A 22128-nucleotide genomic window follows, 5' to 3' on the forward strand; every position below is an offset into this window, starting at 1 on the left:
GCTGTCCCCCGGGCGCGTGCACGCGCCCCCCCCCCCCCCGCTCACATCGCCTGTGGCGCGTGCCCGCGAGCGCCACCCGCCGGGCTCCGAGCGCGCACGCGCGGCCCCGCCCCTTCCCCCCCGCCCCCTCCCCCCCCGCCCCCCCGTCCGCGGGCGGCTCTCGCGAGAGCGCCGTGATTTCTCTCCTACGTGCCGTGCCGTGCTGCTCATGGCGGCGCTGGAGCGGGGGCGCTGAGCTGTTGGGGTGAGTGCGGGCCGGGCGCCGCCGCCACCCACCGCCCGCCCCGGCGGCTTCCCGGCGCCGCGGGACCCTCGCCCGCGCATTCTCCGCCCGCACCGGGGCACCGCGCCGGGAGAGCCCCGCCGGGGTTGCGCGCGGTGTGTGTGTGGGGTGGGGGGGGTGGTTGGGGGGGGTGCGGCCTACTAGGCCGGCGGTGCGGGGATGGAGCGGCGGCCGCGGGGTGCGCGCCGCTCTCCGCGGGGCTCTGCTGACCGCACCGCCGAGACCGCGCCGGGACCGGCCGTCCGGGGAGGCGGCGGGGCTGGCGGGCCGTGGCAGGAGGGGGCGGCGCCGCGGGGGCTCCGGGCCCGGCGGGCGGCGGGGCCGTGCGGGCGGAGGGGCGGCGGCGGCTCCCGGCGTGCCGCGCGCGGCCCCGCCCGGCGCAGCGCGGCCGCGGCCCTTTGTGTGCGGGGAGCGGCCGCCATCGCCCCCCTTTGTGTGCGGGCCGGGCGCTCCCCCCGGCCCGGCCCGGCCTGCCCTGCCCGCACGGCCCTGGCGCTGTCACCGGCCCGAGCCGCCCGCCCCCGCGCACGGCGGCCCCGCTGGCCGCGGCCCCGGCGCCGCCCCTCGGCGCGGCCGCCCCTCGCTCCGCCGCCTCCATCTTGGTGCAGCGCAGCCAGCGGGGCCGCGGGAGGGACCGGGGCCGGTTCTCTGCCCTCCGCACCGATACCAGCGCGGGGCTCGGCTCCCGACCCTTTAAAAATCCGGATATTTCTTTTAACTACTTTTCTGGTTTTTATTTTTTCTCCGCGCGTTGTTTACAGATGTCCTTGGTGGTTCTTTATTTCTTTTTTTTTTTCCCGTCATAAATGTATTTTTTCCTGACGTGAAAAGGACTTCACTGCTGTGCTGGTGGCTGCTCTCACAGCTGTCACACACTGCCTGGGCCGGTGCTCGGCGCTGCTCTCCAATATCCATCTGAAAAGAGATGGAGGAGCCTGATCTCCACGGATCTGTGCTGTATGTGCGCGCTGAAATGACAAAGTTTTATCTTCATTAAATTTTACCTCATAGACGGTCATTTCTGGAAACACTGTGTTCTGATACACAGAACGCACATCTTTGCAGTTGCCTGTTTTTGTGAAGAAAAGGGGAAGCAGAACAATGCTGTCATCGGGCAGGTTCCATGCGGGGCTCTGTGGGTGCTGTGCCTGTGGGCAGCTCCGTGTGACTCCGCTGTCATTCAGCGGGATCTGCACATGAAAGGCCTCAGGAGCAGGGCCCGGCTCTTCCCTGTCTTTGCATTAAAGCCTTTTCAGCTGGAAATAAACAAATGCAGCAGGGCAGTGAGACTTGGGGGCTGGGCAGCTGCTCAGGGTGTTTACCATTTGGAGGAGTATTTATAGTAGGTGAATTAAAAAGTAAAGAATTTGTGGCAGATGAGCACAGTGAGATTTCTTTTTGCTTAGTGAGCTTTTTTTTTTTTTTAATTAATAACTCAAACCCATCTTGTTATCAGTCACACTGGGTTTTAATGGAAAAGTTTATGCCTTTACTCCATGACTGATAAAATTAGCTTTAGTCTTATCTGATCAGATGAGATATTTTGATTATTAAATGAAAAAGTGATGTATTTTATGGCCAGAAAAATGATAAATGTAATATGATATGAGTTACATCTCTAGGAGAGCTCTAATAATATCAGTCTAATTAAATGGGAGATAAGAATGTGAGAAGATTCCAAGTGTCTGTGCAGTTCCTGGGATGAAATGTGCTCATTTGAGAGCTGAAATGCTGCCCCAGAATAACACTGTCCTGACAGAGATTGTGGTAACAGTTGCCCCAGTGTAATGCTGAGGTGAGGGAAAAGCAGTGATACTGTTATCTCTGCAATAGCTTTGTGTCTTCTGTTTTATGGTATTTTATAATCTAATCTTTCAATGCAAACCTTTCACACCAGATTTGAGCCTTCACCCAGTTTATTCAGCCTATTTAATGGTCTGACAGGAAAACTCATTTCAGCTGGAAATTCTCAGTGGCGGCTGAAGGAGATGCTTCAGCTGGGGGAAATCACTGAAACACAAACTTCTGTAAAACTGGAGATGAGTTTGCAGGTTTGGGGTTCTTGCAATAGCTGCCCCCACTCAGCATTTTCACTGGGGTGAGAGTTTGAAGTCTCTTTGCAGTCAGATTTCAGTCATTTAAACTCTTTAAAATCACCAGAGGGAATTCAGAGCTCAGTATAAGCTGTGAAATTCACTTTGCTGCTACTCTGGAGAAAATAGGCTTTGTCCATATTTTTTCTCTTTTAGTGTGGGACTTGCGGAATGGTTTGGGGGACAGTTGTGCTCTGATGCTTTTCATACCTTTAGATTTCTGCAGAATTCCACTGAGTATGTGAGGTCAGAGCTGTGCTGCTTCTCACCCGCTTTTGTCCACAAAAACATCCTCCCTTTTTTTTTTTTTCCCTATCTACTGAGTAAGCAACAAACTCAAAACTTGATTTCTTCTCAAGGAAAGCTTCTATCCCTGTAAGGTTTGTTTTGTGTGGTAGGTGGCAGTTTGCTGGAACTGCTTTTCTCATGAACAGACAAAGTGGTGCTGGAAACTTGTAGAGGGAATTAACTGGTTACTGGTGCAGAAAGTCTTCTCGCTGGTGTCAGCTACACAAATATAATTATACTTTATCAACATTGTACAAAAACTGTTTCAGAAGTCCAGAGAATGGTTCTGTGTTATTTTATATGCGGTGTCTGTACACAGAATTGAGAAGTTTGTTAATTTTTATAGAATTCTAAATATGCTTCAGGTATCAGCAGTCCTTAATCTTTGCAACAGAAGTAACCAGGAAATTTTAATGCCATCAATATATACATCGTATTGCTCCTCTGAGGATCTTTGTGAGCACTTACATAAATTAATGGCATAATTTAATAAGCACCCATATAAAGTCATTGATGGGAGGACTAGGGCTTGCTAATGGGTGAAATCCTGATGATCAAAATGAAGTTGTGTTTTAATGGTACACCCTGGGACCTTCCCTGAGATGCCTAAATGTGTCTGAAGAGTTCAGAATTGGAAATACCATCTCACTGGCTTGAAGTCTACCAAGTAAAACTGGAAGTGGGAATGCCAAATGTGTTTGTAAAACAGCTTTTCCTAATGTGAATTAAACCTACTGTATTAAGGTAGAGGAAATGCTGTTATTAATAAGACCTAAAAGTGATGTGTGAGGGGGTTTGGTAGTAGATGGTCTTTAAGGTCCCTTGCAAACCAATCCATTCTGTGATTTAATGAGAATTTCCTTCAAAGTGATACTTAGTGTGTGTGTCTTTCTCCTTTCTCCAGTATGAAGTGGAACAGAACAGAATTTACCACCTGAAACTGCTGCTTCAAGTTCAGATCAGGAAAAAAAAAGAATATAAGTATATACCACATTGTAACAACTCAAGACCAAAGAAGAGGCAACTTAACACTGAAGAAGATACAAGGCTTGATCTGAAACAAGAAGTTTGTGCCTACTCAACAGCTTCAAAAGAGCACGTCCCGACGCTGCTATAGTAGTCTTTGTTTTCTCCAGTGCTGTAGTGAAACTGCCCAGGGCAGCAGCACTTGTATTCTCTAGAGCCTGATAGATCACCTTCTTTTGTTATCTTTTTCTTTCTCTTTTTGTCTCTCTTCCTTTTGTTCCCTTTTATAAAATAATAGCAGTCTTCATCCTTAGAAACTTGTGCTGAAACAGAAGAATCGGCAAATACTACTGAAAGTGCAATATTTGAATATCACTGCGAGGTTGGTGCACGTGGACAAAGTTATTTGTGTGTTGTTGAACTTGGTTCTCACTAAGGTTTTAACAGAAGGGGGTGGGGGTTGGTTAGATTGTTTTTAATAGTTCTTAGTAATAAATTCATTTAATAGTGAGGCCTTGGAGCAGCCTGGGATGGTGGGAATGTCCCTGCCCATGGCAGGAGGTGGAACAGGCTGGTCTTTAAAACCCCTTTCCCACCCAAACCATTCAGTGCTTCCATGATTCTTTGCTGTTATGTTGATTTAGCATGGTGAATTCATAGCACCTGCAATGTGGTTCTATTTAGCAATATTTATAACCCTTAAAAGCTGATTATTGGTGTTTCTTCTAATAACAGTAACTTTGTGGTTCCAATCCCTTTTCTCAAATAATTTATCTTTAGTCTGTTAGTCTTACAGCACAGGTATTTTTTTTTCTTCCTCTGAATATATCTTTTGGTAAGGTTAATATTTCATATTCCAGTTATAAGATGTAGGAATTTGACAATTATCTGGAAAGGCTGCTGATACTTTATAGTATCTTTGTACAGCAAATTTTAGTGCCACCTGAGGAATCTTTGTTTGAGCTGAAGCTGTCAGGCTTTAGAGGAGTGATGAGGAGTTCTTTGTGCTGCTCCTTTAATCTCAGGCTGTTCAAACCATGTCATGTAGTGGTAGCCTGAGCAGGAGGTGAAGCACTGTGGCTTTCTAACTCCAAGAGAGGCTATTCTGAGCTAAATTTTAAGCTGGATTCTTGTCATTTTCTCTCCCTGGTGTACCTTTAGTCCATGTTTGAGGCAGGGAGTCTGTCTGTGGCTTCCCTTGTATCAGAGGTGAGGTGACCATTTGGTGACTCACAGGAGCCTTTGGCTCATTCCAGCTCCCAGAATGGGTTAATGCTCTGGTCTGTAATTCTCCTGGGAGAAGGTATAATAACATATCATTTTCTCTTCCCCCAGCCATCCTACTTGCAGGACCAGTTTATTTTTGAAAAGTATTTCAAACTCTAGGATAGCTTAAAACACTTCAGCTGTGGTGTTCCCACAGGGACATTTTCTTGTGTGGAGTGTCCTGGGATTGCCTTCCTCAAAAGATGAGAATTGTTATCTTGGGATGATGCTGACAGGAACTGGTCACTAAATCTTAGCAGCTTTTTTGTTAAATACTCAGAGAAATTATCTCCTTTAAACTATAATCCAGTGCATAAAAATATGTGATTGTTGTGGCTTTTGTCCTTTGAGCAGCTTAGGCTGGACAGGAGGGGAAAAAGATCTTTGCTGAGGCAACAGAGAGGTGGTGGAACCTCTGTCCTTGGAGGTGCCCAGGACTCACTGGACAAAGCCTTTTTGGCAAGAGGCCTTTGAGGAGGGATGGGCTGGAGTTCTCTGTGTGTCTCTAACAGGGTCTTGTTTTTCATTCGTTATTTTCTGCCATGGCTGTATTTCATGAGTTGAACATGTTGAGGGTATTGGTTTATGCCAGTTACTGCAGGTTGGTTGGGTGAGGATAAGAGGGCAGCATTGATTGATTGATTGATTGGTACTAATTTTTAAGGGAAGGAAAAGTGAGATGTAGAGTGAGGAAATAAGCAATGCATGTTACAGAAATGATATCACAGCAGTTCAGAGAATTCTTATAGAGCCTTGTGTGGTAACACTGTACTGTGAAAGTGCTGAGCAGTGCTGTGGGATGGAGACCATTACACTGTCCTGGGATCCATTGCCCTCCTCATATTACCCTCCCACCTTCTGTTATTTGTGTTTTTCTCCATCTAACCCATGTGGGTCTGAACCAGAAGGGGGGAGAAGACCTCCTCCTCTTGGAGGTAAAATACTGTCAATCTTTACTTTGTGTGCTTGTTTCCAATTTATTTTTTAAATATCTGTCTCCAAGACCAAAGATTTCTGCCCAAGAACTTCACAGCAGGTGTTTTTTGGTGCTCTTTGATCACTTTTAAACTGATTTCCAAACAGCAGAATAAGAATGCTGTGCCTTCTAATCCATTGAGTAACTCACTGGCTGTGTTAGAGTGAGAAACATGACCCTGTTACAAGTTGCTCAGGTGTCTTTTATCTCCACTAAACACATTGCTGAGTAATTTTTAATCTCTCTGCTTGTTGCAGCAAGAAAGCAGAGAACTGATATGATCTCACTCTGTTTCCAAATTAAAACCTCTGGAAACTGACAAATAATCCTGTATATTTTAAGATGTATATTGACTGTTTGGAGAGAAGAGGGTTCCTTCAGTTGTCTCTGTGGAATTGCAGTGTTTAGTGAGGTGTAATACATTTTGTCAGATTTAATTGCTAACCTGTAAGTCCAAATGCCCTGCTTAAATAGGAGGCTTGTACATCAAAAAAGCCAATGAGTTGGTAAAGGGATTGAGAGTGTTTCAAGGGTGAATCTGTGACTTGAAAAGAAAAAAATACCCCAAAACATAAAATGTTTTAATAGATGTCAGTTAATTTAGCAGTTCATTACACCTATAGTGCTATTTTCAAATTTTCTGTGTCCTTCTAGCACTTGAGCTTCTATGCCACAGGAATGTTAAATTCTGATTATTAATTCCATAACTGTTTAATTACTTAATACCACTTTTTGTTATGAAAGACTGAACACATGAACTAGGGAGAAACTATGCAGGGATTTTGAACCTAATTGTGTTGATTCAGAACTGTTGCATTTTTCTAATCACCTGTTTAATTTGGAAGAGCAGATACTTCAGATATTTTCAGGCTCTGGTGTGAAACAGTGAATGTGGGAGTGCTTTGAGGTGTAATACTTGAAAAATGCCAGAAATCTGTTTTGTTCTAAGCAAGCTTTGTTTTGGTGTTACAATTCTGGCTTGTTTTATAAATATGTTGCCTGTATAAATTTTAAGGATTACTGTGTTAGAAAAGCTCAACTCTTTTGGTGGTTTTACCCTGTTTTAAGAACAGAGTAAAACTTAAAAACAAATTTTAGGACTATGTCAGTAACTTACACAAGGTCTTTGTGTTGATGCCTTGGGAAAGATGACCTGGAACAGAGACTGGACAGAGGTAGAGAATAAAGTAGGGATTTATTGAAAGGCCTTTAGGATGCACCTTGGGCAGGACAAGAGCCTGAACAGGGCTACACCAAAATGGTCACAAAATGGACCAGTCATGAGATCTTAGATTTTAATAAGTTTTGGTCCATTTGAATATTGGGGTTTAATTGCCCAATTACAGCTCCAGGTTATGAGCTCTCATCCTTCTTGTTACTCCCTTCAGCCCACTGTTGTTTATGTTTTTGGGCCTGAAAGTTGTCCTTGGTGTGCAGCAGCAAAAGGATTTGTTTTGTCTCCCTGCTCTGTGCAGAGTGACACTGACTGAGCTCAGAGCTGCACCCCTGGGCACCACAGAATGTAAAACACATGAAAGCTCAAACTCAAGGCATCACTGTTACTACATTGTGGGTATGTGAAGGGAGGAAGCTGATGCTCAATGTTGTCCTTTGCCTGTGCTTTGTGTGGCCCAGATGAGCTTTGATCCAAACCTGCTCCACAACAATGGACACAACGGGTACCCCAACGGTACTTCGGCAGCGCTGCGCGAGACCGGCGTCATCGAGAAGCTGCTGACCTCGTACGGCTTCATCCAGTGCTCGGAGCGGCAGGCCCGGCTCTTCTTCCACTGCTCCCAGTACAATGGAAACCTGCAGGAGCTCAAAGTAGGAGGTACCTGAGCTTTGGCACCAGCACCAGCCTCTGGTGCTGTCAGAAAATGCTCTTTGCTGCTTCTGGGGCTGAACTCCAGTGAACGATTTCACTGCTTCTTTCCCGGCGCTTTGTGATACAAACTGCTGTGGAAAAGGAAAAGGTGCAATGTTAGGTCAGACTTGTCTAGCTGAGATGGAGGCAAGTGCTCAGAGTGTGGGAGAATTTACCTCTTCTAAATAGTTCCCTCTTGCTCCCTCTTTCTTTGTTTTGAATCAGTTTGAGGATGGCCAAGTGTTTTTCAGCATGAGGAGGCTGCAACTTCATGCTGATAAATCACCGTGAGAGCGAAGTTTCTAAACACTTTCATGTCCTCTGTTATGTTGTCTGAACTTCAGTGTGGAGTCTGCTGTGCAGTGAGCAAGGCAGGGGGAGGGAATTGCTGTGGAATTACACCAGAATAGTTCATTGACAACAGGAGATAATAAGCAGAAAAACCAGAAAAGTTTTGGAAATTGTGTCCTTCCTTGGTAACAAAAGGACCTGAGTTGCACTTGATTTGTGTTTGGCTACAAGCAGTGGATTAAACTCAGTCATTTAGTGATTTTTTGTAAAAAATCCCCATTCCCAGACAGAACTCTGACAGCATTGCAATGTTTGATTGTCTTGCAGATGATGTTGAGTTTGAAGTGTCTTCTGATCGCCGAACTGGAAAACCCATTGCTATTAAACTGGTGAAGATAAAGCCAGAAATATTACCTGAAGAACGAATAAATGGACAAGTTAGTGCCTATTTTCTATTCCTGCATCATTTCTATCCTTTAGGTTAATTTAACATAGATATTAACTACCTTCAGTATAGTTACACTGAAATATATTTCAGTGTGCTCTGGGTAAAAATTCAGAGTTTCACTTTACTCTGACTCAGTTCAGCCTCTTACTTGGCTCCAAACATTTCTTAGAGCCACGAGGGGTTCTGTGAGATTGAAAATTTGCAATGTGGCATTCCCTGCTGAGTATGTAGTAGAGGATACTAAGATTCATTTTATGTACAACAAAAACCACTCCTGAAATGACTAGCAATGGATTTTTTTTTTTTTTTTTTTTGACTGGTAGGTTGTGTGTGCTGTTCCTCACAATTTAGAGAGTAAATCTCCAGCTGCCCCGGGTCAAAGTCCAACAGGGAGTGTTTGCTACGAACGTAATGGGGTAAAGCTTGCGTATTTTACTTGAACTCTTCACTGATCCATCACTGTGGTCTATGAGAAAAAAAAACAAAAAACAAAAAACAACAAAATAAAAAGCAGTTTAATGTAGGCAATTAACACTGCACTGAACTCTGTGCAGTTTTTGGCCAAAAAAAAAAAAAAAAAAAGCATGCTTTAGTAATTACTACAAAAAAAATATTATTTAGACAGTTTGCTTGCTTATGTCTGTGGAGAACTTCCTAGAGCCAAATAGATGTTCTCTTTTAAACTTATCATGTGTCCTTATCTTGAATTTTAACCTTTAGAAATTGGCCTTTAAAGATGGTCATGTACAAAACCTTTCAAGTTAAGCTGCTTGTTACATACTCACCAAAAACAGCACGATGGAAAAAGAATGTTTTGCATGCCGTGTTTATTATTGTTGATTTTTCTCACTAAATTAAGCAATATTGTTGTTAAAATTGTGTTAATCTTTCTTTGAAACAGCTATTCTGCAAATAGAGTAATTTCAGTTAATGTTAATTTACAGGAAGTATTTTACCTGACTTACACCCCAGAGGATGTTGAAGGAAATGTACAGCTGGAAACAGGAGATAAAATAAACTTTATAATTGATACAAATAAACAGTAAGTTGATTTTTCTTTTTCATATTTTGATTTAGTAGTCAGGCAGAATTTATACCTATTCCAAGAACTATTATATGAAATGCAATCTTAATTATTGTTTCAGTTTTGAATTTACAGGGGTTTTTTTTTATTTTCCTCTAGTACTGGTGCTGTAAGTGCTCGTAACATTATGCTATTAAAAAAGAAACAAGCCCGCTGTCAAGGAGTAGTCTGTGCCATGAAAGTAAGTGATTTTAAGTTCCATTTGAAAATGAAATGCAGTTTTTGAAGAGTGCTGTTCAAAGTAATATTTAAGTTGTTAACAGCTTGGGCTGTGGGTGTAAATTGTGTGAACTGGTTTAAACAGCTCATCTTTGATGCTGTTGCTCTTCTTAACAAAGAAAGTTCCATTTATTTCTATTTCTATATTTCTTGTGGCAGTCAGCTGTGTACACCTGTGAATGCTGTGCTGGGATTCAGAGTCTGTTTTGTGTTTAACAGAACCCATCAAATGATTTATTGGTGTGTTACAATAATGGACAATTAAACACTTTTTTTTCTTTTTTCTGTTCGCAGGAAGCCTTTGGATTTATTGAGAGAGGTGATGTCGTGAAGGAGATATTCTTTCATTATAGTGAATTTAAAGGTGACCTAGAAACCTTACAGCCTGGTGATGATGTGGAGTTTACAATCAAAGACAGAAATGTAAGACGAAATCCAGTAAAACGGAAGCCAAGGTCCTGGGGAATAACTGCTCAGCTCTCTGCTTTCTCCAGATTTAAAAAAAGGGGGAGGAGGTTCATTGGGAAATTCTGTTACTTTCTGTCTTTTCTTTATATGTTTGACTGATTTTGTGCTCTTAGGGTAAAGAAGTTGCAACAGATGTTAGACTGCTGCCTCAAGGAACTGTCATTTTTGAAGATATCAGCATTGAACATTTTGAAGGAACTGTAACCAAAGTAATTCCAAAAGTACCCAGCAAAAACCAGGTGAGTTTCAGTAGTTAAATAAATTTGTGTATTGCTGGTTTGATTGTATTGAATTCCAGTCAAACAGTTGTTCCCCTCTCCCAGTACCTGTTTGTTGCATAAGCATCATGTCAGAGTAAAGATTTACTCTTTTTCTTAATTTCAGATCCAAAGAGGAAGAGTTAGGGTAGTAGTACATGATGGACTGTGTGTTTTCTTTAATGCTTCAAATACTTGCTATACTTTTTGTGGGGTTAGGACATATCCTTAAAGCAAAAGACATGGGAAAAAGGGAAAAATATTTGCTGGGATAAGCCAGATCTATGGATTCTTGTGAGCATTAACAATTAATGAGGCTTTTGGGCTGTAATGTTGGACTTGGAAGAGTGTTCATGAGCACTTTCACTGAGGTTTTAAGTGAGTCTCTGTTAGTGTGGGAAGATTTGGGGTGTTTTGAAAACTTAATAAAAAAGAACTTGCCTTTTAGAAGTATTGTGAGTATGGTTATAAACTTCATCCTTGAAATAGAGAGAAATCCTTCAGCAGGACATGGCTGGGGCTAAAAAAAAAACCTTTAAGCCAACCAAGAGCTCCAAAAGCCACATTACATTGGGCAAATTCCAGATGAGGAGTGGTGGAAATGGACCAGAGCCCAAGCCCAGCAGGATTTATCAGGAGCTTTGTGCTGTTGGCTCCCTGTTGGTGAACTCAACCTTCCCTTGTGTTTTTCTGTCCCCAGAGTGATCCATTACCTGGCCGCATCAAAGTGGACTTTGTGATCCCTAAAGAGCTTCCCTTTGGAGACAAGGACACGAAATCCAAGGTGACCTTGCTGGAGAGTGACCACGTTCGGTTCAACATCTCCACGGACCGGCGCGACAAGCTGGAGCGCGCCACCAACATCGAGGTTCTCCCCAACACTTTCCAGTTTACTAATGAAACCAGAGAAATGGCAAGTATCCATCTCTAAATGTTTCCAGTTCTCGAGGGGAAAGTGGAGGTGTAACATGAGTTGGGGGCTGTCTACAATAAATACAAAAATCACTCGTGTCTTCCGTTGCCTGCTCTGAAATCCACCTCTCGTACCCGCAGTGCAAGCAAGGTGAAAAATTCAGAATTGATGCTCTGCATCTTTGCCTTAAAATAATAAAATTCAGAATGAATGCTCTCTGCATCTTTGCCTTAAAATAATAAAATTCAGAATTCTCTCTGCATCTTTGCCTTAATAAAATTCAGAATTAATGCTCTCTGCATCTTTGCCCTAAACAAATAAAATCTTAACTATTTTTTTAACATTTAAATGAAATTCTGTTAGGAAATTACACCTTAACTGGCTCTCCTGGTTGGTTGTAGCAGATAGAAGTAATGTGGTCTTGAACTGGCAGTTTAAAATTCACATGCTTGGGTCTAAAGAGGTGACTACTCATCTTCCTTAGGAAAACTTGAACACCCTGGGACTACCCTGGTTCAGGTAGTGAAAAGTGTAAATAATTGAAGGAAGGACTGTGAGCAGCTTTTGTATTTGAAGTTTTTTGACCAATCTCTATCTGAGGGTCAAGCACAAGGATGGTCAAGAGTTCTTTCAGTACAAGAAACTCTTTGTGGATTACAGGGACTAAGATGGATGTGCTAATGGGTATTACAGAATATCTTTCATTCCTGTAACTTGGAATGTTGGTTCAATTCCAAGTTGCTTTGCTTTGCAATTTGGAGTTCAGTTACAGTGTTGTCACATTGTGCTGTGAATTATTGTCCCTTGGCTTTAAAAAAACCCTTGAGTTTTGATTTCATCCTTTGAGATTTTGGGTTTCTATCCTATAGACTTCTTATATTTCTGCTCTTGCTACCTACACCTGCCTGCCTGAATTGAGCTGTCACGGGAGTAATAAGTGCTGGCAGCTTCTAGGAGGGTTGATTGGATTGCTGGGTTTTGTGAATGTTCCTAAAAGTGGAAGGTACCTTTGCACTGTCATGCAGATCCTCTAAGCTTGTCCTGAGACTTGCTAAACTCTGTATTAACTGGGTTCAAGGCAATATGTTAATGAATTCTACCTTAATTCTGACAGGTTCTGTTAGTAAGGTTTGTGTTTTTGTCAGTATGTTCTGTTTATCACTCAGCATTCCATCTCTAGTGGTTGTCAGGAAGGGCACTAAACTCCTGTGTCACATGGGAGTGTGTTCCCATAACACACCCACGGGTATGGGAGTCTTGTTTAACCGCTTCTCTGTCGTTCCTTCATTTGTGACTGGAAATCTGATGGTTTGTCTCTTAGACTTTCCTCTGAACACTGATTTTATTTCCTGTTTTTATAAATGGTTGTATGTTTTACATGCTCCTATAGGAGATACAGTGTTTGTAGAGCTGCCCCACTGTGTTCCCTGTGTTGTACTGGCAGGTTCTTTAATTTCAGTCCTTGGTAGTGGCTTAAGTGAATATTCTTCACTTTTCATCATAAGTTAACTTCAGGATTGAGGTGGGAAGAACCTGTCTGCATTTCAGGTTGAGCAGGGCCATGAGCACCAGGCTTTGCAAGGAAGGAAATTGCTTAAACCAAGTGTTTTCCCAGGATTCAGGCCCTCCTGCCACGTGGAGCAGCTGCAGATGGAGGCCACAATCCAGGGATTAAACTGTAATTGTTGGTTTGGCTGTTGCAGGGTGTGATTGCAGCAATGAGGGATGGCTTTGGCTTCATTAAGTGTGTGGACAGGGATGCTCGGATGTTCTTTCACTTCAGTGAGATCATGGATGGAAATCAGCTCCATATTTCTGATGAAGTAGAGTTCACCGTCGTTCCTGTAAGTGGGATTAAAACTCCTGTAAAATCTCAGCGTTTAAAGAAACAATGCACAGTTTATCTGTAACCTGATGGATTTCTTCCCCAGGATATGCTGTCTGCCCAGAGGAACCATGCCATAAGGATTAAAAAGCTTCCCAAGGGCACAGTTTCCTTCCACACCCAGTCAGAACATCGCTTTGTGGGCACTATAGACAAAGAAGCCACTCCAGCCAAAGCCACTAGCCCAAATAAAGGCAAAGAGAAGGTAATGCTACATAAGATTCTAGATAGAATTATTTAAGATTAAGTTTCATGTGAGGAATCTCTTACTGTTTTGTTCTGCTGTTTTAAACAATGCCAGAATACTTAAAAGTTCCAATAAATGCTTCCTGGAACAGGTGGCAATACTTTCATTGCCTTTTAAAATACTGTCTCATGTAATTTAAAGCTCCTTATCCAGAGTTTGGTTGTGTTTTTGAGCAGTTAATGTAAAACTAGTGAGACTCCAATGGGCTGTGCTTGAACTGTGTGTAGGAAACTCTTCTTAAGAGACACTGATTGCTGAATCCTGATCTCTTGTTTGCAGGAAGCTGAAGATGGAATAATTGTGTATGATGACTGTGGAGTAAAACTGACCATTCCTTACCAGGCCAAGGATGTGGAAGGATCTACTAATCCCCAGATAGGAGATAAGGTAAGAGAATTAAGTGTACTATTGGGAAAGGCTGTTCTGGGCATTGTGGGGCGTGAGCTCCTCTTTGCCTTTACTTGGAACAAATGGGGGACAAGGCATGTGTGTGATATCACCTGGAATGTTGTGTTTAAATGAGTCAAAAAATATCCTCTGGATACTGAAGAGGGAGAATATTCCCTCATGAGCATATTAGCCTGAGAGACAATGGAAAAGGGAAAAGCTTGGAGAATTGGGAAGAGCAACAAAATCCTCAGGAGCCATTCTGGTTATTGTCTCTAAAAACCAAAATGAGTGAACTGAGGCACATCCCAGTGTGAGCAGTGTAGGGAAAGGAGGGGATCCCCAGGGAGAGAAAGGCTCTCATGTTTCAGGGGTGAAAAGCTGGGTGTTGGAGGCTGGGTTGCCTTGCAGGTATCCCAGGTGTGGTGCAGCTCCCTGGAATGTAGGAAATGTCAGTGACTGATGTGGTTATGGGAAAGCAGTGACTAGGTAATTACTTTCCTGGAGAGCCCAGGTGCTGCTGCAGAGCTGCACAGCTTCAAAATGAATTTGGGTGTTTTTTGCTGATGGTCATGATTTTCTTTGCACGTTTCTGTCTGGTATTGACCCCCATGTGTCCCCCAGGTTGAGTTCTGTGTGTGTGAGGTGAAGAGAACCGGGCTGCAGACGGCTGTTTCTGTCAGGATGTTGGGACGCAACTACAGCTCCAAGAGGCTCTTGGGATACGTGGCAGCCCTGAAAGATAACTTTGGGTTTATTGAAACAGCCAATCATGACAAGGAGATCTTCTTCCACTACAGGTGAATGGCAGTTTTATTATTCATGTGTCTCTTTGGGGGGAGTGGGAGGGTGAGGAGTTTTGTTGGGTTGTGAGTGTTAAATCCATTTGCACTTTACACACACACACACTATATATATATATATATTATATATGCTTAGATATCTGCAGTTTTATTTATCATGTCTGCTGGACTGGTTCAGGCTTTTCTGTTAGTCAGCTGTGCTGGTGTTCTGTGCCTCTAATTCCCAGGCCAAGAAATCCAGTTGTGTTACATATTTGAAATGCTCACTTTCCTCAATGGAGATTCCTTGTGAAGTAAATGAGGGATTAAAATAATTTCCAGTAACTGATGTGGATGTTGGGTGAGCATCATTATTGTCATGTAAATAAAAGAGAACTGTTTATCATTCTGTTCCTGTAGTGAATATTGTGGTGATATCGATAGCCTGGAACTTGGAGACACTGTGGAATACAGCTTGTCAAAAGGCAAAGGAAACAAAGTTAGTGCAGAGAAAGTAAACAAAACACATGCAGGTAAGGCTGTTACCTGGTGCTTTCTTGCCTGCAGGGCTCTTGACATGTGCTGAGGGGTAAAGTTTGTTAATGATCCATTTACAAACAGAGCTGAGAGCAAGAAGATGCTCAGTGTGGGGTCACTGGTTCCCTGAAAGCTGCTGCCTGTGTTTGCAGAGAACACACAAGCACAGGCCAACAGTTGTGTGCACAGCAGCAATTCTGTGGAGCTTTAGTGTCCTCAGCCCTCCTCAGCTGGGGGTTATAAGGAGAGGCTGAGTGGCAGAAGTGGCCAGATCAGTACCTGCACTCACTGTGCTGTTCCTCACAGGGGAAAGGTGGCAGGAGCAGGGCAGATGGGGGAGGGTATTAAGGACTTGGGGGTGGGGGGAATGCATACTTTAGGATTATTGAATGAGTAAAGTGAGTAGGGAATGCAGTGGAAGAAAAGTGAAACACTTTGATTTGCTTTACAAGCTTCCTGACCTTAAGTTTCTTGAGAAAAACTGTTCTACTTCCATATATGAAACATCAGTATGATTTTGATTCAGTTTTTTGCAGCGCAAAATGTTGAGTCCTGGTCAATCTGAATCACTTATTTAAATCAGTTTTAAAATAAACTGTGATTAAAACATCTTGTTCTTCTATTCTCTGTCTCTTTTCAGTGAATGGTATCACTGAAGAAGCTGATCCAACAGTTTACTCTGGTAAAGTAATTCGTCCCTTGAGGAGTGTAGATCCCACACAGACAGAGTACCAGGGCATGATTGAAGTCATGGAGGATGGTAAGATTGGTTCCTTTTAATTGTTTTTTTTTTCACAAGTGCACAAGTTGAATGCACTGTAAATAGAGCTGTTGAAGATTTTACTGACAATACAAACTGTATCCACACTGCTAACTAAGCTGACTGTAAAAGCAGCATTTTTAATATTGGAAATCTGAAATCTGGTGGTAAAAGCTTCTGAGTTCTGTCTCGTCCTTTCCCCCTTAGGTGAGATGAAAGGGGAGGTCTATCCCTTTGGAATTGTTGGCATGGCAAACAAAGGTGACTGTCTGCAGAAGGGGGAGACAGTAAAGTTCCAGCTGTGTGTGCTGGGTCAGAACGGGCAGACCATGGCTGTGAACATCACCCCGTTCCGCAGGGCCACCGTGGAGTGCGTCAAGGACCAGGTGAGGGGCACTGAGCACCAGGGCCACGGGGATGGGGAAAAGCTGCTCCTGCTGGCACAGGGCAGCTGAGAACCACCTCAGCACTGGATTTCAGGGAGTTGTGCCCAAACAGTTTGCTCTAGGGAGCAGGTGTAACCCAGGTTGTGCCAGGCTCTGCTGTGACTTGAGTAAAGGTGAGCTCAGAGCCTGGTTTGGTGCTGAACCATCAGAGCTGCTGGGCAGCAGATAATTCTGAAGATTTGGGTTTGAGATGTCATAGAAATTGCTCTAACTGGTTTCTACTGCACAGAGTATTTAAAAAATGTTCAGAAAAATAAATAATAAAACATGCACATCCTTTGCTTCTGGAAGAAGCTTCTTCACAGCATTAAGCAGTCAGTGATTACAGCTCACCTGAAACACAAAGGCTGATCTTTGTCCTCGTTGCATCCTGGAATGATTAAAAAGTTAAATGCTGCAAATGCTGTCTGTTTTCACAGATACTGTGCAGCACTAATCTCCAGTCATTTATGGAGGGGCTGGATGGGTATTCCTGGCTTATTACATGAATAGAATAAAAAATAGAAATAAATGGCTTCTTATCCCAGTGACAGGCCAGAGTGGTTGCTGATGTGTAACTTCATAGTGGAGTCTCAGAGCTTGGGGCACTGCTCTTCTCTGTTTAATACTCTGCCAGAATTTGGGGGGAGTTTTCAGAACTTGTTCTATAGACTTTAGGGTTTAAATGTGACTTTACAATGCCAGGAAGAGTGCCTGGATTTCCAGAAGCATTGTCTCTAGACAGAATGTTCTGATCACTGCAAAAATTGCATTTTCACTTCTATTAGGCACCACAGTTTTGAAGTTTTATTTAAAAGTAGTTAAACTACAGTGCTGAGTAAATTACTGCATCTGTCTGGATGCAGAGCAAATCAATAACCTTGTGCTGTGTTGCTTTTCAGTTTGGTTTCATTAACTATGAAGTCGGTGACAGCAAAAAGCTCTTCTTCCATGTCAAAGAAGTCCAGGATGGTGTGGAGCTCCAGGCTGGGGATGAAGTGGAGTTCTCTGTAATCCTGAACCAGCGCACAGGAAAATGCAGTGCCTGTAACGTGTGGCGTGTCTGGTGAGGCTTTGGGATTGAAGGGATTGTCCCTGGCACGGTGTCTGCATCCCAGCAGGGCCCTGCAGGCTGGGCCTGCCTCAGCTGGATGTTCCTGGAGCAGGAGCTCTGTGTTCCAGCTGCCTGCAGGGAGAGCTGCACCTCAGAGCTCCCAGCTCTACCAGGGCATCCAGTGCAGGCAGCAGCAGCATTCCCAGCTCCTCCTAATTATAGATGGTTGTTTCTCTTTCTACCCTATTCTTAAACTCCCCCTGTAGCAGGAATTTGGATACTGCCTTGCAAGTGGAAGTTAATGATAAGGAAACTGATGGCTTTCCTGTGTGGGTGCAGCAGACTCCGCAGTGCTGCCACCACCTCATTCTTGAAGAGCAGCTTTAATTTTTAAATAGAAAACTTGTCTTTTAATAGCTCTTCTTTTTGGCATGACATTTCTTACAAGAGAAGGGTTTAGGGCTTTTTTAACTATATACACATTTGAAGAAAACTGCATAATTTGTATTTTGTTTAAGCTTGAGATAGCACTTCAGCAGTAATAGAAAACTAATGATTGTCTCAAAATTCTGTGTTCCCATCGTCTTCAGAGATGTTAATGCTCTGCTATGATATGCTGGCAACTTGCAAGCCTTTATTATTGCAGTTAAATTATAGAGTCTGAGTTGGGTTGGAAGGGAGCTTAAAAAACCATCTCATTCCACCCCTGCCCTGGGCAGGGACACTCGCCACTCTGCCAGCTTGCTCCAAGCCCCATCCAGCCTAACCGTGGACTCTTCCAGGGATCCAGGGGCAGCCACAGCTCCTCTGGGCAATAGAAATGCAGGAAACACTGGTTAGGTGTGCATGAGAGTAAATACAAGACCTCTACTCCCTAAAGAACACACTCTGGAGAGCGCTGAGCTCCTGCTAGTGCAGAGTCCAGCGTGCACAGCAAGCTTTGGGGCAGGGCTGGGCCATCAGCTGGGTCTGCTGTCACACAGCATCATTTCTGCAGCCTGTAACTGCTATACCTGACTGTGCTCAAGGCCTGTGAGAGCCTGGGGTGCCCTGCCCAGCCCGGGGCTGACCCTGCCCTGTGTGTGCTCCATTGCAGCGAAGGCGCCAAGGCCGTGGCTGCTCCGCGTCCCGATAGACTCGTGAACCGCCTAAAGAGCATCAACCTGGACGACGCCAACGCCCCGCGGCTCACGGTGCTCCGCCAGCCCCGCGGCCCCGACAACTCAAAGGTACTGCCAGGGGGGCTGCAGCTCCTCTGAGGGCTGGGAGCAGCCCTGCTGCCTCTGCTGGTGTAGGAGTGTCCATGGATGGCAGGGAGAGGGAACTCTGCAGAGCTGAGATGTTCTAGAAACACGGGGGTTTATTGCAAGGGTTGTGGGTAAAAAGGGCTTTGCCTTCAGTCACCAGCCTGGGCTGGAGGGAACCCCAAAGAGAGAGGGAGAGAGAGAGATAGGGTATGAGGTGAGGGTGGTAAAAAAGCTAAGAGGGGTAAGAGAGAGGTAAGAAGAGTGCAGGGGTTAGAGCAGTAAGAGAGAGAGATAAGTGAGGTAGAAGAGGTAGACCAGAGCAAGGACCTTGTTACAATACATTATATCTCCTTTTGTGCTGAATATTCTAATTTACAGTGACCAACCGGCATGAGATACAAAACCTACAGACTTTGCCTGCAGCCCATGAGAACTGCTATGTCACAATATCATGCTGTATTCTAAACTCTAAAGACTACTTTCTTATGTACCTTTTCCCTGATGCCTTGGCAGGGTGGAGAGGGGCTGCATTTTTGAGTCCTTTTGTTTTCTGTCCTTCAACCCATCTCCAGCTCATCCCCGTCTTCCTGCCTGCCGTGATCACTTCTCAGAGCTGCCCTTCATTTCTATTTCACTCACAGGTTTTACATCTCCAATATTTCTTGCCAGGCAATCATATCCACAAGCCCTTCCTGTCCCATCTTTCCCAACATTGGTTCAAGTCTGCTTCACAGGCTCCCTTTCCAAGTGTGATGCCAACCTGCCTCTGCTGTTGGAGCTCTGTCACATGGAACAGCCCCGTGCCCTTCTAATTACTGCTGCCTGTGTTGGAGCCTTTCTGTCTTGCTTTGTCTTGGCTGTCTTAGTTTGCTCTCCATTTATAAACCTCAGAGGTAGCAAGTGAAGTCCATTTACCCAGATGTGGCTTTCACACAACGTTCTGCCACTTCTTGATAAGCAGGAGAAAAGTGTCTGGAATCTCTCCAGTGTTTTGGACTACAAAGAACATCCCACAGAACCTGTTTTTCTGAAAACAAACATGACTAATTAAAAAGGTGCTGCTTGGGTGGAACAGACCAGGCTCTGCCTCAAAGCCCAGTGGCAGTGCCGGGTTCACAGTTGGACTCTATGATCTGAAAGCCCTCCTCCAGTGTAAATGATTCCATGACTGTGTGATGCTGGAGCTAAAAGCTTGTTCTGTTTTCCTTGCAGGGATTTGGTGCAGAGAGAAAGATCCGCCAGGCTGGTGTTATAGACTGATCCCAACCCCACGGCGACGTTGGGCCGCGCGGTGGGGCTGGCGAAGGGTACTGAATATCTCCCTGTTCACCCCTTCCTCCAAATTCTCAGAAGCTATTCCACCAGTTTTAACACCTTCTCATGTTATGTTTAAAATTAAATTTACGAAACCATTTTAAATTTCTGCACAGTTGCATTCTGGAGAACTTTAAAAGGTGGCGCCTTATAGTATCACATTTTAGAAGCTTGTTTTGAATGGTGCATTTAACGCAACTGGTAACTGCAATCTCCATTGCCTCTGTGAGTAAACATAGACAGCTCTGCTCGGGCAGACCTTGTGGAATTCTGCACTACAGTTATTATGCTTTATCCTTGTTTTTGGCCAAGGTTTATTATGCCTTAGTGCTCAGTTGCATTATCTTCTTTCCCGAGTGGAAGGAAAGACTCACTTAAAGCTCACTCTGCTCAAATTCTGAGGACCATGTGAGGGTGGAATAAGTTCCCTTTCTATCTGATCTCCACAAACATTCAGATACCTGGAGTTGATGGCCAAATGTTACAGTGTTTTTCCTAGTTCATTTAACTTGACTCCTTTTAGCCAGTCCTTAGAACTACTCAGTGCAAGTCTCTCCCAGGGTCGGTGGATTTTGTAGTGTTCTGGAACAGACAGTGCAGAATTTCATAAGGCTGAGGTGTGCCATCAGTGTGGTAATTTAAATATATTTAAAACAATGCACAAATCTGCTGCTGCTTAGAACACTGCAGCTTCTAAACCCAGTTTCTTTTACTGATTTAAATTAAAAAAAAAGAAAGAAGTTGTGCCTGAAGTGGATACATTTTTTTTTGTTCTTTTTGCAGCCGGCACCCAGTGTACTGTAAGAGAATAAATACTTAGGCTTTCCATAGCTGTATTGAGACTTTCATCAAGGTGAATAGTTGATGTCTGTGTGCTTTTTTTTTTTTTTTTTTGTTTTTTTGTTTTTTTTTTTTTTTTAAATTTTGTTTTGGTTTTTGGGTTGGTTTTTTTTCCCCTCCCCTGCCCCCCTCCCTCCATTTCCCCAGTCACACTTTATCAAGCAAGAAAACTGAATGATTGGTCTAAGTATTACTTTAACCAAAAAGATCAGGAGTTACTTTTTGGAATAGAGGGCAGTACTGTGGTTTGGTTTGGGTTTGGTTTTTTGTTTTCTTTTATTTTTTTTTTCTTTTGGTTAATTTTTCCCCCCCCTTTTTTTTTTTTTTTTTTTTTTTTTTTTTTTTTTTTTTTTTCATGTTACCTCTATTCTCAATTTAGGGTTTTCTTCTCTGGGAGATGCATTATCTTTGTAAAACAAAACATTGCTTTCTCCAATTTTTTTTTTCTGTTAATGGCAAAGAATGGAAATAGAATAAAGTTTTACTGATTTTGAAAAAAGCCTCACTGTGCTCAGCCTCTTCTTTCCTCACTGGGGGCTGTGTTGGACCTGAGTTGTCCCATCACAGGCTGGCTCCTGATTCCTGAGAACTGCTGCCTCCAATTCTCACACCACCCTGGGGGATTTCTGTGTTTTCTCCCAGTTGGCACAAAGCAGGAGCTTCCAGGGAAAGGCCACAGCAACACTCCACTGTATTTATACATTATAACAAACAACATTCACTGGTTACAAATTCCATCACTGCTAATTAGCATCCAATCCTGTATTTATGAGTTTTGTGTCTCCCTTCCCCTGTTTGCAGCAAGGGTCAGTGTTCAGTGATCCCCAGTGCTGGAATTAATTCTCTTTCCCCAGTTCCTGCTCCCTCCTAACCCTAACCCTAACCCCAGCCCCTTCCCCTTGTGATTCTGCTCTTACCCTGAACACAAAACATGAGCCGAGTGCAGGATGCTCACTGACACTGCAGTGACTCACCCAAACCTGCCCAGCTCCAGCTGCTCATTTAGAGCTTTAAAAAAGCACCAAATCTGACTTATCAAACCTCGAGAGGCTCGGTGTCATTCCTGATCTAAAAACCACGGGCTGTGGGCTCGGTGTCCTTCCCCATTAACCCCCCGGTGGGAGCTCCGGGTGCGGGGCCGGGGCCGTTCCCCGTTTAAAGCCCCGCGGTTCGGGTTCGGAGCCGGTGCCGTCGTGTGTCTGTCCTGTGTCCCCTCCATGTCCCTCCTGTG

At 44.0% G+C, this 22128-nt stretch overlaps 1 protein-coding gene across 2 annotated transcripts; it reads left to right on the forward strand.

Annotated features, from left to right (window-relative positions):
• Nucleotides 1-137: 137 nt before the first annotated feature.
• On the forward strand, nucleotides 138-21043 carry CSDE1 (cold shock domain containing E1). Of its 2 annotated transcripts, XM_083878592.1 has the most exons (20): nucleotides 138-244; nucleotides 3569-4012; nucleotides 7508-7706; nucleotides 8358-8467; nucleotides 8802-8894; nucleotides 9423-9520; nucleotides 9662-9743; nucleotides 10076-10204; nucleotides 10363-10488; nucleotides 11207-11419; nucleotides 13123-13263; nucleotides 13351-13509; nucleotides 13831-13938; nucleotides 14563-14738; nucleotides 15141-15253; nucleotides 15898-16017; nucleotides 16225-16403; nucleotides 17345-17508; nucleotides 18593-18725; nucleotides 19956-21043. In XM_083878592.1, exons 3-20 carry the CDS (start codon nucleotides 7508-7510, stop codon nucleotides 20001-20003), a joined length of 2391 nt encoding a protein of 796 aa, XP_083734718.1. In that variant the 5' UTR covers nucleotides 138-244; nucleotides 3569-4012; the 3' UTR covers nucleotides 20004-21043. The 2 variants fall into 2 exon arrangements, with proteins under 2 accessions (XP_083734718.1, XP_083734719.1); XM_083878593.1 differs by lacking the exon at nucleotides 8802-8894.
• The last annotated feature ends 1085 nt before the right edge of the window (nucleotides 21044-22128 follow it).

This window comes from Zosterops lateralis (genome assembly GCF_965231275.1).
Source record: "Zosterops lateralis genome assembly, chromosome: 26".
NCBI classification, from domain to species: domain Eukaryota; kingdom Metazoa; phylum Chordata; class Aves; order Passeriformes; family Zosteropidae; genus Zosterops; species Zosterops lateralis.